At 41.8% G+C, this 15,898-nt stretch overlaps 2 protein-coding genes across 2 annotated transcripts; one reads left to right on the top strand and one right to left on the bottom strand.

The window, feature by feature from the left end:
* Positions 1-2,174: 2,174 nt before the first annotated feature.
* LOC128225596 (uncharacterized) lies at positions 2,175-3,030 on the bottom strand. The gene is made up of 2 exons (XM_052935489.1): positions 2,816-3,030; positions 2,175-2,679 (listed from the first exon to the last, which is right to left on the bottom strand). Exons 1-2 carry the CDS (start codon positions 2,917-2,919, stop codon positions 2,175-2,177), a joined length of 609 nt encoding a protein of 202 aa, XP_052791449.1. The 5' UTR covers positions 2,920-3,030.
* A 5,206-nt stretch (positions 3,031-8,236) lies between these two features.
* LOC128225586 (paraneoplastic antigen Ma6E-like) lies at positions 8,237-9,045 on the top strand. The gene is made up of 2 exons (XM_052935477.1): positions 8,237-8,290; positions 8,464-9,045. The coding sequence occupies exons 1-2, from the start codon at positions 8,237-8,239 to the stop codon at positions 9,043-9,045; spliced, it is 636 nt and encodes a 211-aa protein (XP_052791437.1).
* The last annotated feature ends 6,853 nt before the right edge of the window (positions 9,046-15,898 follow it).

Genomic DNA, 15,898 nt, shown 5'->3' with positions numbered 1-15,898 from the left:
AACATACTCAACAGAGTAAAATAGATGCTGAAGAACACCAACATTTATTTTGGTCAAGTTTGTCAAGTTCACTTTTAGATTTTAAAAAGAATGTGTAACATTGAAGCAGCCTATGTTCCATTTAAAAAAGGAATTACCTCCTAATGAACACAGACTGTCAGTGGTGGATGGGAAATCAAAAGAAGTTTTGGAAATCAAAACCATTGAGAACATAATCCTTTTTATATGTATTATTATTATTATATATTATATATACATAATGCATGTTATATATACATATTATTAATTATCCATATCATTAAGAACATACATATAAATACATTGAGAACATACATATCATTATCATTGAGAACATACATATCAATACATTGAGAACATATATACCAATATCATTGAGAACATACATATCAAGATCATTGAGAACATACACGTGCTGAGTTATACATACACAATCATAGACCATGCTGAGTTATACATACACAATCATAGACCGTGCTGAGTTATACATACACAATCATAGACCGTGCTGAGTAATACATACACAATCATAGACCGTGCTGAGTAATACATACACAATCATAGACCGTGCTGAGTAATACATACACAATCATAGACCGTGCTGAGTAATACATACACAATCATAGACCGTGCTGAGTAATACATACACAATCATAGACCGTGCTGAGTAATACATACACAATCATAGACCGTGCTGAGTTATACATACACAATCATAGACCGTGCTGAGTAATACATACACAATCATAGACCATGCTGAGTAATACATACACAATAATAGACCGTGCTGAGTAATACATACACAATCATAGACCGTGCTGAGTAATACATACACAATGATAGACCGTGCTGAGTAATACATACACAATCATAGACCGTGCTGAGTAATACATACACAATCATAGACCGTGCTGAGTAATACATACACAATCATAGACCGTGCTGAGTAATACATACACAATCATAGACCGTGCTGAGTAATACATACACAATCATAGACCGTGCTGAGTAATACATACACAATCATAGACCGTGCTGAGTTATACATACACAATCTTAGACCGTGCTGAGTTATACATATACAATCATAGACCGTGCTGAGTAATACATACACAATCATAGACCGTGCTGAGTTATACATACACAATCTTAGACCGTGCTGAGTTATACATACACAATGATAGACCGTGCTGATTAATACATACACAATCATAGACCGTGCTGAGTAATACATACACAATCATAGACCGTGCTGAGTTATACATACACAATCATAGACCGTGCTGAGTAATACATACACAATCATAGACCGTGCTGAGTAATACATACACAATCATAGACCGTGCTGAGTTATACATACACAATAATAGACCGTGCTGAGTTATACATACACAATCATAGACCGTGCTGAGTTATACATACACAATCATAGATCGTGCTGAGTTATACATACACAATCATAGACCGTGCTGAGTTATACATACACAATCATAGACCGTGCTGAGTAATACATTCACAAGCATACATACACAATCATAGACCGTGCTGAGTAATACATATATATATATATATAAATGACTTTCGGAGATCAGGTAGTGAAATATATTGTACTCTTACACTGAAGCAAACAATGACCCTCTATATTTATCTTATGCGCCTTTAAAGATAATATTGATGTCCAAATTCTCTGAAAAAAACAACAGACTTTAACTTGTCTTTAATATGCATACCATTTTGAGTAACTGTATATTTTAATTTATGCTTTAATTTATATTTAAAGTGTTTGTGTATGATAGGTTGAGCATTCATCGGTGCAAATTTATCTCAGGCATCATCTTCATTTATTGACGATAAACGTTCTCTATAATGACCTCCCGTCACGTGACCATTCAATCAATATTGATTTAAAATACATTTGGAAACGCACATTTTTTATTTTCATGATATAATAAAAAAAAAACAGGAAGACTCCATGAAGCAGTTGGATTCTCGAGTTTGAGTTTTTCTCGAGTCTAACTAATAACCACAAAGAAAAGTCCAATTAAAGTATTGTTTTATATCTTTATTTTTGTTGAAGACTGTACACGTTTTCAGCTGTTACATAAACAGTTTATATTCTTTAATCAATTGGACAATATTGTTTTATAGTTGTATTTTCAATACGCACCGCTTGTTGAACGCCTGAGTTTTTTCTCTTGAAAATATTGTTTAGTTTCCCTGTTACTGATCACGGTTACACTTTTAGACCTATTAAGCTGCATGTTTTCAACGTTGTTTGTTTTAGTCCTAGCTGACTTTAGTTCATTCAAAGTGTATTCGTGAACATCCCATCGCATGGCTTTCTCTGGATCAGGTTTTCTCTTAATACTCGGTCTTGGAATTGTGGGTATAGTGTAATCCAATGTTAAGGAACTGTGTCTCCGATTGAGTGTGCTGTGTGTTCCTACAGCCACTTGGTTAGTTTGAGTTTTTGTTTTCACTCTCAAATTTCCAGTTTCATAGTCAGGTATGATTGATTCAGGTCGCCTGAAATTATTACCGTATTTTAGATGACATTCATCCAATGAAAATATTGCATCATCAGTTCTTATTTGTTTCAGCGTTGGACTTGTAAGTGCAGATTGTCTGCCGAGTTCAGATTTGTGGAGACCTTTTTGCGACCTGGAAAGACACGTACGTATTATTCACTAGCCAAGTTATATATAATTTACATTTGATTAAAAACAAAAGCTACACATAAAGTGCCTAAATCAAAATATAGAACAATCAAAAACTGCTTCTACCAAAGAGTTCTCACTTAATATTCCTGGCACAAGCCACACAGACGATGGCCACGATGATACCGGATAGGGCTGCTCCACAGGCAACAGGAATCTGCCAACGGATGTCCGCGTCAGACATTGGGGTTCCAAACAGAATGTACTATCCACGGTAAAATGCTATAATTCATCGATCCTGCCTACAGCCTTTGCGACAAAACAGGTAATGTTAGTTATTGTTTAGAGCCCCCAAATAGTGTCACTATTTTGTTGTTTAGTCGTCCACAGTACCATGCACTGAACTCATAAAGTCAATAACTAAATATTTGAATGCGAACGTATTTATGTATTTACATCAGTCTTAATAGGGTTAAATGAGGAAACAAAGTCATGCGATAACTTAACAATTGACTTTCTATTGTTCAAGATATGGGTACTTATAATGTTACTAATTGTTACCTAATGCTGATTAACACCCGCCTTGAATATCAAATGCGCAAATTATCTCTTTTAAATACATGTATTACCATTTAATTACGAAACACCTTATACTAAAGCAAGAAGTATGCATTACAAAGTTCATTGTAGAAGTATTGGTACAGGGTGGAAGAAACAAACCAAGGGAACACCACAAGGAGTTGGTTTATCTCACAAGCATGGAAACATGCACCAGACGACCGTGACATGGTGTAATGTCTGTGCATGCATGTGTATATTATTATGATGTAGGCTTGTATGACGGTGTGTTGCTACGGCCATGTTCCTACAGTTTTATATCAATACGAGTGTACATTTTTACGTTGGTAGATCTTTAGAATACTGATTATATTTAAAAATGTAAAGTCCTGTTTCTGTTTTAAAACTGGTACTAGCCTTAATTGCTTAACAATTGTTGCCTACCAAAGCTGAAATGAAAATAAAAACAATTAGATAATTAGGTACGCTGTGCGACATTATTATAAATGAGGAAATACAGATTATCATAATGGTCATAAACTTTGTAACGCAGATGTACTGGTTTGTAGGTTATCGTGAAGGTCAAAGATCACCATCACTTTACAGTCGAGAAGGATAATTTAACTATTAACAAAACTAAAGCCTAAATATCAAATGACCATATATATTGATCAACTGACATAAGTTAAGTAAATGTGTAATTCAAAATATTTATTGTCTATTTATTGCACATATTTTGAGCTGATTATCATTACACATAACAATGTAAGTGTACAATTATCCCAGTAATGTACCATTGTTCTGTTTTCATAATTTGTTGTAATTTGTGTTCGGTGTTGAACTTAAGTTTGTTCTGTGTTCTAAAGTCCTAGGCCGATATGGGAGCTTCAGTCCATAAACAATAGACACAATTTTATACAATCTAAACTTATGTTTGGAAACGCTTGTCTGTTCGTCCAGAACAGAACCAGTTCTACTCTTGGCTGTACTGGGGATCAAGGAATGGACATAACCAGTGCTACTTTTGGCTGTAATGGAGATCAAGGAATGGACAGAACCAGTCATACTCTTGGCTGTACTGGGGATAAGGGAATGAACAGAACCAGTGCTACTCTTGGCTGTACTGGGGATCAAGGAATTGACAGAACCAGTGCTACTCTTGGCTGTACTGGGGATCAGGGAATGAACAGAACAAGTGCTACTCTTGGCTGTACTGGGGATCAAGGAATGGACAGAACCGGTGCTACTCTTGGCTGTACTGGGGATCAAGGAATGGATAGAACCAGTGCTACTCTTGGCTGAACTGGGGATCAGGGAATGGACAGAACCAGTGCTACTCTTGGCTGTACTGGGGATCAAGGAATGGACAGAACCGGTGCTTCTTTTGGCTGTACTGGGGATCAAGGAGTGAACAGAACCAGTTCTACTCTTGACTGTAATGGGGATCAAGGAAGGAACAGAATCAGTTGTTCTCTTGTCTGTGATGGGGATCAAGGAATGGACAGTACCAGTTCTAGTCTTGGCTGAACTGGGGATCAAGGAAGGAACAGAACAAGTTCTACTCTTGGCTGTCATGGGGATGAAGGAATGAACAGAACAAGTGCTACTCTTGGCTGTACTGGGAATCAAGGAATGAAGAGAACCAGTTCTACCCTTGGCTGTAATGGGATCAAGGAAGGAACAAAACCAGTTCTACTCTTGGCTGAATTCGGGATCAAGGAATGAACAGAACCAGTTCTACTCTTGGCTGAACTGGGGATCAAGGACTGAACAGAACTAGTTCTACTTTTGGCTGTACTGGGGATCAAGGAAGGAACAGAACAAGTTCTAATCTTGGCTGTACTGGGGATCAAGGAAGGAACAGAACAAGTTCTACTCTTGGCTGTCCTGGGGATGAAGGAATTAACAGAACAAGTGCTACTCTTAGCTGTACTGGGAACCAAGGAATGAAGAGAACCAGTTCTACCTTTGGCTGTAATGGAATCAAGGAAGGAACAAAACCATATCTACTCTTGGCTGAATTCGGGATCAAGGAATGAACAGAACCAGTTCTTCTCTTGGCTGAACTGGGGATCAAGGAATGAACAGAACAAGTTCTACTCTTGGCTGTAATGGGGATCAAGGAATGAACAGAACAAATGCTACTCTTGGCTGTAATGGGGATCAAGGAATGAACAAAACCAGTTCTACTCTTGGCTGTACTGGGGATCAAGGAAGGAACAGAATCAGTTCTACTCCTGGCTGAACTGGAGACCAAGGAAGGAACAGAATCAGTTCTACTCCTGGCTGTACTGGGGATCAAGGAATGGATAGAAACAGTGCTACTCCTGGCTGTACTGGGGATCAGGGGATGAACAGAACAAGTGTTATTCTTTGCTGTACTTGGTATCAATGAATGAACAGAACAAGTGCTACTCTTGACTGTACTGGGGATCAAGGAATGAACAGAACAAGTTCTACTCTTGGCTGTACTGGGGATCAAGGAATGAACAGAACCAGTTCTACTCTTGGATGTAATGGGGATCAAGGAATAACAGAACTAGTTCTACTCTTGGCTGTACTGGGGATCAAGGAAGGAACATAATCAGTTTTACTCCTGTACTCTTGGCTGTAATGGGGATCAAGGAATAACAGAACAAGTGCTACTCTTGGCTGTACTGGGGATCAAGGAAGGAACAGAACCAGTGCTACTCTTGGCTGTACTGGGGATCAGGGAAGGACACTTTCTACATGATGTACCTACTGGTTATAAGTTGTTGTGTTGTTTTCTTCAAATAGATAGCGCATATAGAAAAAAATGAATAACATTACCCTTCTGGCATTTTTTAATGGAGTGACTATTGAGTAAAGAACGTTAGCATGATATTACTCTTTCCAGACTTATTATAAGAAACAAAATGTTTAGAACTTACGATATGATGACACGGACGATGTTTAATTACCTTAACGAAACGCATCTTTTCATTTGCTTCTGGTCTTTGCACAGTCAAGAAAAGGTTGAAACATTATTTTACACAGTCTGACCATTCGCCTCATTTTGCTTTGGCCGGAAGCTGATACCATAACGGATGTAGAATAGACGAAACCAAAGAAAACTAAAGAGATTGGCAAACTCCTCTAACGTCTTGCAGTCAGGCGACATTGCAGTTGTATACATTCAAACATATAGCAAAGGTAAAAGCGTTCTGTGTCCACCCAAAAAAAGATTAAAGGTTCATAATATGTATTTTGACTTAACAAAATGGATATCAAATTACAATAACAACAAACCAGATACATAAAAACCTCATGCTCCTGTAAGTACGAACTTAAAACGAAAAAGGGGATGATACTTTTACACCTGCCTTTGTGTAAATTCTTGATTGTGAATTAAATCCAGAAACCCTTAAATGATTTCTTCGTCAAACAACGGAGGTATGGCGTGACAGCAATCTGGAGCGTTGGAAGATTAAATATCGCCACAAGGCGCCTCAAACAGCGTGGAGTTCAGCTATCCGCTCCACATCTCGTCGCCACCAGGCGCCTCGGACAGCGTTGAGTTCAACTACCCGCTCCACATCTCGTCGCCACCAGGCGCCTCGAACAGCGTAAAGTGCAAGCATCCGCTCCACATCTCGTCGCCACTAGACGCATCGGACAGCCTGGAGTTCAGCTATCTGCTCCACATCTTGTCGCAACCAGGCGCCTAGGACAGTGTGGAGTTCAGCTACTCGATCCGCATCTCGTCGCCACCAGGCGCTTCGGACAGCGGGACAGATGGAGTCGTCACAGGATAAGACGTAGGTGCGGGACAAGTCGGATGGGCGGGAAAAACGGAGGTGCGGGACACGACGGAGGTGCAGGACAAAACGGAGGTGCGGGACAAAACTGAGGCGCGGGACAAGGCGGAGGTGCGGGACAAGACGAAGATGTGGGACAAAACGGAGGTGCGGAACTAGACGAAGATGTGGGACAAAACGGAGATCCGAGACAAGACATAGGTGCGGGACAAGACGGAAGTGCGAGATAAAACGGGGTGCGGAACAAGACGCATGTGCGGGACATAACGGAGTTTCGGGACAAGACGGAGGTGCGGGACAAGACAGAGGTGCGGAACAAAACGGAAGTTCGGGACAAGACGGAGGTGAAGGACAAAACGGAGGTGCGGGACAAGACGGAGGTGCGGGTAAAGACGGAGGTGCGGGACAAGACGGAAGTACGTACTGGACAATACGTAGGTGCGTGACAAAACGGAGTTGCAGGACAAGACGGAGGCGCGGGCCAAAACGGAGGTGCGGCACAAGACGGAGGTGCGAGACAAGACGAAGGTGTGGGACAAAACGGAGGTGCGGGACAAGACGGAAGTTCTGGACGATACGTAGGTGCGAGAAAAAACGGAGGTGCGGGTAAGACGGAGGTGCGGGCCAAAACGGAGGTGCAGGACAAGACGGAAGTGCGGGACAAGACGGAGGTGTGCGGAACAAGACGTAGGTAAGGGAAAAAACGGAGATGCGAGACAAGACGGACGTGCGGGACAAAACGGACGTGCGGGACAAGACGTAGGTGCGGGTTAAAACGGCGGTGCGGGACAAGACGGAGGTGCGGCACAAGACGGAGGTGTTGAACAAAATTTGAGAAAAAAGAACGTGCGGGACCAGACGCAGGTGCGGAACGAAACGGAGGTGCGCGACAAGACGGAGGTGCGGGACAAAACGGAGGTGCGGGGCAAGACGGAGGTGCGGGACAAGAAGGAGTTGCGGCACAAGACGGAGGTGCGGGACAAAACGGAGGTGTGGAACACAACGGAGGTGCGGTATAAGACGGATGTGCGGGACAAGACGGAATTGTGTGACAAAACGGAGTAGCGGGAAAAGACGGATGTGCGGGACAAGACGGAGGGGTTGGACAAAACGGAGGTGTGGCACAAGACGGAAGTTCGGGACAAAACGGAGGTGCGGGACAAGACGGACGTGCGGGAAAAGACGGAGGTGCGGGACAAGACGGAGGTGTTTGATTAAACGGAGATGCGGCACAAGACAGAAGTTCAGGACAAAACGGAGGTGCGGGAGAAGACGGAGGTGCGGCAAAAGACGTAGGTGCGAGAAAAGACGGAGGTGCTGGACAAGACGGAAGTGTGGGACAAAACGGAGGTGCGGGACAAGACGTAGGTGTGGAAAAAGACAGAGGTGCGGGAGAAGACGTAGGTGCGGGACAACACGGAGGTGTTGGACAAAACTGAGTTGCGGGACAGATCGGTGGTGCGGGACAAGACGGTGGTGCGGGACAAGACGGTGGTGCGGGACAAGACGGAGGTCCGGGACAAGACGTAGGTGCGGGACAAGACGGGGATACGGGACAAGACGGGGAAACGGGACAAGACGGAGGTGCTGGACAAGACGGAAATGTGGGACAAAACGGAGGTGCGGGACAAGACGTAGGTGTGGAAAAAGACGTAGGTGCGGGACAACACGGAGGTGTTGGACAAAACGGAGTTGCGGGACAAGTCGGTGGTGCGGGACAAGACGGAGGTGCAGGAAAAGACTTAGGTTCGGTACAAGACGGAGGCCCGGGACAAGACGTTGGTGCGGGACAAGACGGGGATACGGGACAAGACGGGGAAACGGGACAAGACGGAGGTGTGGGACAAAACGGAGGTGCGGGACAAGTCGGTGGTTCGGGACAAGACGGAGATGCGGGACAAGACGGAGTTGCGGGACAAAACGAAAATTCGGGACAAGGCGTAGTAGCGCGACAAGACGGAGGTGCGGGACACGACTTAAGTGCTGGAAAAGCGAAGGTGAACAATATACAAATGATGAACACTGCCGATTAAGTACTTGTGAAATATTTTGATTAAAAATGTACATCACCGACGTAATTGTGTTCGACTTATTTCTGCACAAACTGTGTGGTTATTTCCCCTTTAATCACTTCCTTGCCTGCTGCTTAGCTCGTCATGCCCTAACGTATCGCAATCTTTGACACTCTCAGTTCAAGTTTTTTTGTTCCTGTAGTCCTCTTTTTTACATTTACGCTGTATCTAGCTGTAAATAGGATGTTCTGTTTTGGTCTAGTGACCGATTATTACAGACTACACAATAGCGGTATTTCTGTGTTCACATACCCGTTTTTGGAGATAACGTATCAATATCATCATTTGCACCATAATACTAATTTTTTTTATGAATGTGTACGTGAAACATATGACAAAAATCGAGGTGACAATGATCTTAAACAAACATTTTCACCATTGGGACGTATGGGAACTTTTTGATGTCTTACAAAAGAGGTAATGTAGAGACCAATTGTGATTTCAGTTTGTGTGTAGATTTTCTTGTCCACGAATGTTCGTAGTTGTCTTGTCATAGTATGCTTGTAGTTATCTTGACCACGTATGGTTTAAGTTGTTTTGTACACGTATGCTTGTAGTTGTCTTGTCCACGTACGCTTGTAGTTGTCTTGTCAACGTATGTTTGTAGTTGTCTTGACCACGTATGCTTGTAGTTGTCTTGTCCACGTATGCTTGTAGTTGTCTTGTCCACGTACGCTTGTAGTTGTCTTGACCACGTATGCTTGTAGTTGTCTTGTCAACGTATGTTTGTAGTTGTCTTGACCACGTATGCTTCTAGTTGTCTTGACAACATATGTTTGTAGTTGTCTTGTCCACGTATGCTTGTAGTTGTCTTGTCCACGTATGCTTGTAGTTGTCTTGACCACGTATGCTTGTAGTTGTCTTGTCCACGTATGCTTGTAGTTGTCTTGTCCACGTATGCTTGTAGTTGTCTTATCCACGTATGCTTGTAGTTGTCTTGTCCACGAATGCTTGTAGTTGTCTTGTCCACGTATGCTTGTAGTTGTCTTGTCCACGCATGCTTGTAGTTGTCTTGACCACGTATGCTTGTAGTTGTCTTGTCCACGTATGTTTGTAGTTGTCTTGACCACGTATGCTTGTAGTTGTCTTGTCCACGTACGCTTGTAGTTGTCTTGACCACGTATGCTTGTAGTTGTCTTGACCACGTACGCTTGTAGTTGTCTTGACCACGTATGCTTGTAGTTGTCTTGTCCACGTATGCTTGTAGTTGTCTTGACCACGTATGCTTGTAGTTGTCTTGTCCACGTATGTTTGTATTTGTCTTGACCACGTATGCTTGTAGTTGTCTTGTCCACGTATGCTTGTAGTTGTCTTGTCCACGTAGGCTTCTAGTTGTCTTGTCCACGTATGCTTGTAGTTGTCTTGACCACGTATGCTTGTAGTTGTCTTGTCCACGTATGCTTGTAGTTGTCTTGTCCACGTATGCTTGTAGTTGTCTTATCCACGTATGCTTGTAGTTGTCTTGTCCACGTATGCTTGTAGTTGTCTTGTCCACGTATGCTTGTAGTTGTCTTGTCCACGCATGCTTGTAGTTGTCTTGACCACGTATGCTTGTAGTTGTCTTGTCCACGTATGTTTGTAGTTGTCTTGACCACGTATGCTTGTAGTTGTCTTGTCCACGTACGCTTGTAGTTGTCTTGACCACGTATGCTTGTAGTTGTCTTGACCACGTACGCTTGTAGTTGTCTTGACCACGTATGCTTGTAGTTGTCTTGTCCACGTATGCTTGTAGTTGTCTTGACCACGTATGCTTGTAGTTGTCTTGTCCACGTATGCTTGTAGTTTTCTTGACAACGTCTGCTTGTAGTTGTCTTGACCACGTATGCTTGTAGTTGTCTTTTCCACGTATGCTTGTAGTTGTCTTGTCCACGTATGTTTGTATTTGTCTTGTCCACGTATGCTTGTAGTTGCCTTTTCCACGTATGCTTGTAGTTGTCTTGACCACGTATGCTTGTAGTTGTCTTTTCCACGTATGCTTTGTACATGTAGTTGTCTTGTCCACGTATGCTTGTAGTTGTCTTGTCCACGTATGCTTGTTGTTGTCTTGTCATAGTATGCTTGTAGTTATCTTGACCACGTATGATTTAAGTTGTTTTGTACACGTATGCTTGTAGTTGTCTTGTCCACGTATGCTTGTAGTTGTCTTGACCACGTATGCTTGTAGTTGTCTTTTCCACGTATGCTTGTAGTTGTCTTGTCCACGTGTGCTTGTAGTTGTCTTGTCCACGTATGCTCGTAGTAGTCTTGTCCACGAATAATTGTAGTTGTCTTGTCATTGCAGCTTGTAGTTGTCTTGTCCGCGTACGCTTGTTATTGTCTTGTCCACGTGTGCTTGTAGATGTCTTGACATCATGTGATTCTAGTTGTATTGTCCACGTACGCTTGTAGTTGTCTTGTCCTCGTATGCTTATATTTGTCTTATCCAAGTATGCTTGTAGTTGTCTTATCCACGTACGCTTGTAGTTGTCTTATCCACGGACGCATGTGGTTGTCTTGTTCACGTATGCTTGTAGTTGTCTTGTCCACGTACGCTCGTCGTAGTATTGTCCACGAATGCTTGTAGTTGTCTTGTCATAGTATGCTTGTAGTTGACTTGTTATAGTATGCTTGTATTTGTCTCGTCCACGTACGCTTGTAGTTGTCTTGTTCACGTATGCTTATAGTTGTCTTGTCAAAGTATGCTTGTAGTTGTCTTGTCCACGTATGCTTTGTAGTTGTCTTGTCCACGTATGCTTTGTACATGTAGTTGTCTTGTCCACGTATGCTTGTAGTTGTCTTGTCCACGTATGCTTGTTGTTGTCTTGTCCACGTAAGCTTGTAGTTGTTTTGTCATAGTATGCTTGTAGGTGTCTTGTCCACGTATGCTTGTAATTTTCTTGTCCATGTATGTTTGTAGTTGTCTTTTCATAGTATGCTTGTAGTTGTCTTGTCCACGTACACTTATAGTATTCTTGTCCACGTACGCTTGTAGTTGTCTTTTCCACGTATGCTTGTAGTTGTCTTGTCATAGTATGCTTGTAGTTGTCTTTTCCATGTATGTTTGTTAGTTGTCTTGTCCACGTACGCTTGTAGATGTCTTATCCACGTTTGCTTGTAGTTGTCTTATCCTCGTACGCTTGAAGTTGTTTTATCGACGTACGCTTGTAGTTGTTTTGTCAAATGTTGCTTGTAGTTGCCTTGTCCACGTATGCTTGTAGTTGTCTTGTCCATGCACGCATGTAGTTTTCTTGGCCACGTATGCTTGTATTTTTCTGAACCACATAAGATTGTAGTTTTCTTGTCCTCGTACGCTTGTAGTTGTCTTATCCACGTATCCTTGTAGTTGTTTTGACAAGTACGCCTGTAATTTTCTTGTCTACGTACGCTTGTAGTTGTATCGTTATAGTATGCTTGTAGTTGTCTTGTCAACGTATGCTTGTAGTTGTCTTGTCCACGTATGCTTGTAGTTGTCTTGTCCACGTATGCTTGTAGTTGTCTTGTCCACGTATGCTTGTAGTTGTCTTGTCCACGTACGCTTGTAGTTGTCTTGTCCACGTACGCTTGTAGTTGTCTTGGCCACATATGCTTGTAGTTGTATTATTCACGTATGCTTGTATTTGTCTTATTCACGTATGCTTGTAGTTGTCTTGTCCACGTATGCTTGTAGTTGTCTTATCCAAGTATGCTTGTAGTTGTCTTATCAAAGTATGCTTGTAGTTGTCTTGTCCTCGTACGCTTGTAGTTGTCTTGGCCACATATGCTTGTAGTTGTCTGATTCACGTATGCTTGTATTTGTCTTATTCAAGTATGCTTGTAGTTGTCTTGTCCACGTATGCTTGTAGTTGTCTTATCCAAGTATGCTTGTAGTTGTCTTGTCCACGTATGCTTGAAGTTGTCTTATCCAAGTATGCTTGTAGTTGTCTTGTCCACGTATGCTTGTAGTTGTCTTATCAAAGTATGCTTGTAGTTGTCTTGTCCACGTACGCTTGTAGTTGTCTTATCCAAGTATGCTTGTAGTTGTCTTGTCCACGTATGCTTGTAGTTGTCTTATCCAAGTATGCTTGTAGTTGTCTTGTCCAAGTATGCTTGTAGTTGTCTTATCCAAGTATGCTTGTAGTTGTCTAATCCAAGTATGCTTGTAGTTGTCTTGTCCAAGTATGCTTGTAGTTGTCTTATCCAAGAATGCTTGTAGTTGTCTTGTCCACGTATGCTTGTAGTTGTCTTGTCCACGTATGCTTGTAGTTGTCTTGTCCACGTACGCTTGTAGTTGTCTTATCCAAGTATGCTTGTAGTTGTCTTATCCAAGTATGCTTGTAGTTGTCTTATCCAAGAATGCTTGTAGTTGTCTTGTCCACGTATGCTTGTAGTTGTCTTGTCCACGTATGCTTGTAGTTGTCTTGTCCACGTATGCTTGTAGTTGTCTTGTCCACGTATGCTTGTAGTTGTCTTATCCAAGTATGCTTGTAGTTGTCTTGTCCACGTACGCTTGTAGTTGTCTTATCCAAGTATGCTTGTAGTTGTCTTATCCAAGTATGCTTGTAGTTGTCTTGTCCACGTATGCTTGTAGTTGTCTTATCCAAGTATGCTTGTAGTTGACTTATCCAAGTATGCTTGTAGTTGTCTTGTCCACGTATGTTTGTAGTTGTCTTGTCCACGAATGCTTGTAGTTGTCTTGACCACGTATGTTTGTAGTTGTCTTATTCACGTATGCTTGTAGTTGTTTGGCCACATATGTTTGTAGTTGTCTTGTCCACGAATGCTTGTAGTTGTCCTGTCCACGAATGCTTGTAGTTGTCTTGTCCACGTATGCTTGTAATTGTCTTATTCACGTATGCTTGTAGTTGTCTTGACCACGTATGCTTGTAATTGTCTTATTCACGTATGCTTGTAGTTGTCTTGGCCACATATGTTTGTAGTTGTCTTGTCCACGTATGCTCGTAGTTGTCTTGTCCACGTATGTTTGCAGTTGTCTTGTCCACGTATGTTTGTAGTTGTCTTGTCCACGTAAGCTTGTAGTTGTCTTGTCCACGAATGCTTGTAGTTGTCTTGTCCACGAATGCTTGTAGTTGTCTTGTCCACGTATGCTTGTAGTTGTCTTGTCCACGTATGCTTGTAGTTGTCTTATTCACGTATGCTTGTAGTTGTCTTGGCCACATATGCTTGTAGTTGTCTTATCCAAGTATGCTTGTAGTTGACTTATCCAAGTATGCTTGTAGTTGTCTTATCCAAGTATGCTTGTAGTTGTCTTGTCCAAGTATGCTTGTAGTTGTCTTATCCAAGTATGCTTGTAGTTGTCTTATCCAAGTATGCTTGTAGTTGTCTTGTCCAAGTATGCTTGTAGTTGTCTTGTCCAAGATGCTTGTAGTTGTCTTGTCCACGTATGCTTGTAGTTGTCTTATCCAAGTATGCTTGTAGTTGTCTTGTCCACGTATGCTTGTAGTTGTCTTATCCAAGTATGCTTGTAGTTGTCTTGTCCAAGTATGCTTGTAGTTGTCTTGTCCAAGAATGCTTGTAGTTGTCTTGTCCACGTATGCTTGTAGTTGTCTTATCCAAGTATGCTTGTAGTTGTCTTGTCCACGTATGCTTGTAGTTGTCTTATCCAAGTATGCTTGTAGTTGTCTTGTCCACGTATGCTTGTAGTTGTCTTATCCAAGTATGCTTGTAGTTGTCTTGTCCACGTATGCTTGTAGTTGTCTTATCCAAGTATGCTTGTAGTTGTCTTGTCCACGTATGCTTGTAGTTGTCTTATCCAAGTATGCTTGTAGTTGTCTTATCCAAGTATGCTTGTAGTTGTCTTGTTCAAGAATGCTTGTAGTTGTCTTGTCGACGTATGCTTGTAGTTGTCTTGTCCACGTATGCTTGTAGTTGTCTTATCCAAGTATGCTTGTAGTTGTCTTATCCAAGTATGCTTGTAGTTGTTTTGTCCAAGTATGCTTGTAGTTGTCTTATCCAAGTATGCTTGTAGTTGTCTTATCCAAGTATGCTTGTAGTTGTCTTATCCAAGTATGCTTGTAGTTGTCTTATCCAAGTATGCTTGTAGTTGTCTTGTTCAAGAATGCTTGTAGTTGTCTTGTCCACGTATGCTTGTAGTTGTCTTATCCAAGTATGCTTGTAGTTGTCTTGTCCACGTATGCTTGTAGTTGTCTTGTCCAAGTATGCTTGTAGTTGTCTTGTCCAAGTATGCTTGTAGTTGTCTTGTCCAAGTATGCTTGTAGTTGTCTTGTCCACGTATGCTTGTAGTTGTCTTGTCCACGTATGCTTGTAGTTGTCTTGTCCAAGTATGCTTGTAGTTGTCTTATCCAAGTATGCTTGTAGTTGTCTTATCCAAGTATGCTTGTAGTTGTCTTGTTCAAGAATGCTTGTAGTTGTCTTGTCCACGTATGCTTGTAGTTGTCTTATCCAAGTATGCTTGTAGTTGTCTTGTCCACGTATCCTTGTAGTTGTCTTATCCAAGTATGCTTGTAGTTGTCTTATCCAAGTATGCTTGTAGTTGTCTTGTCCACGTATGCTTGTAGTTGTCTTATCCACGTATGCTTGTAGTTGTCTTATCCAAGTATGCTTGTAGTTGTCTTGTCCACGTATGCTTGTAGTTGTCTTATCCACGTATGCTTGTAGTTGTCTTGTCCAAGTATGCTTGTAGTTGTCTTATCCAAGTATGCTTGTAGTTGTCTTATCCAAGTATGCTTGTAGTTGTCTTGTTCAAGAATGCTTGTAGTTGTCTTGTCCACGTATGCTTGTAGTTGTCTTATCCAAGTATGCTTGTAGTTGTCTTGTCCAAGTATGCTTGTAGTTGTCTTGTCCACGTATGCTTGTAGTTGTCTTATCCAAGTATGCT

The sequence above is a fragment of the Mya arenaria genome, chromosome 1, assembly GCF_026914265.1.
Source record: "Mya arenaria isolate MELC-2E11 chromosome 1, ASM2691426v1".
In the NCBI taxonomy this organism is placed as follows: domain Eukaryota; kingdom Metazoa; phylum Mollusca; class Bivalvia; order Myida; family Myidae; genus Mya; species Mya arenaria.
Note: the sequence above shows the minus strand (reverse complement) of the source record. Positions and strands in the feature narration are given on the sequence as shown.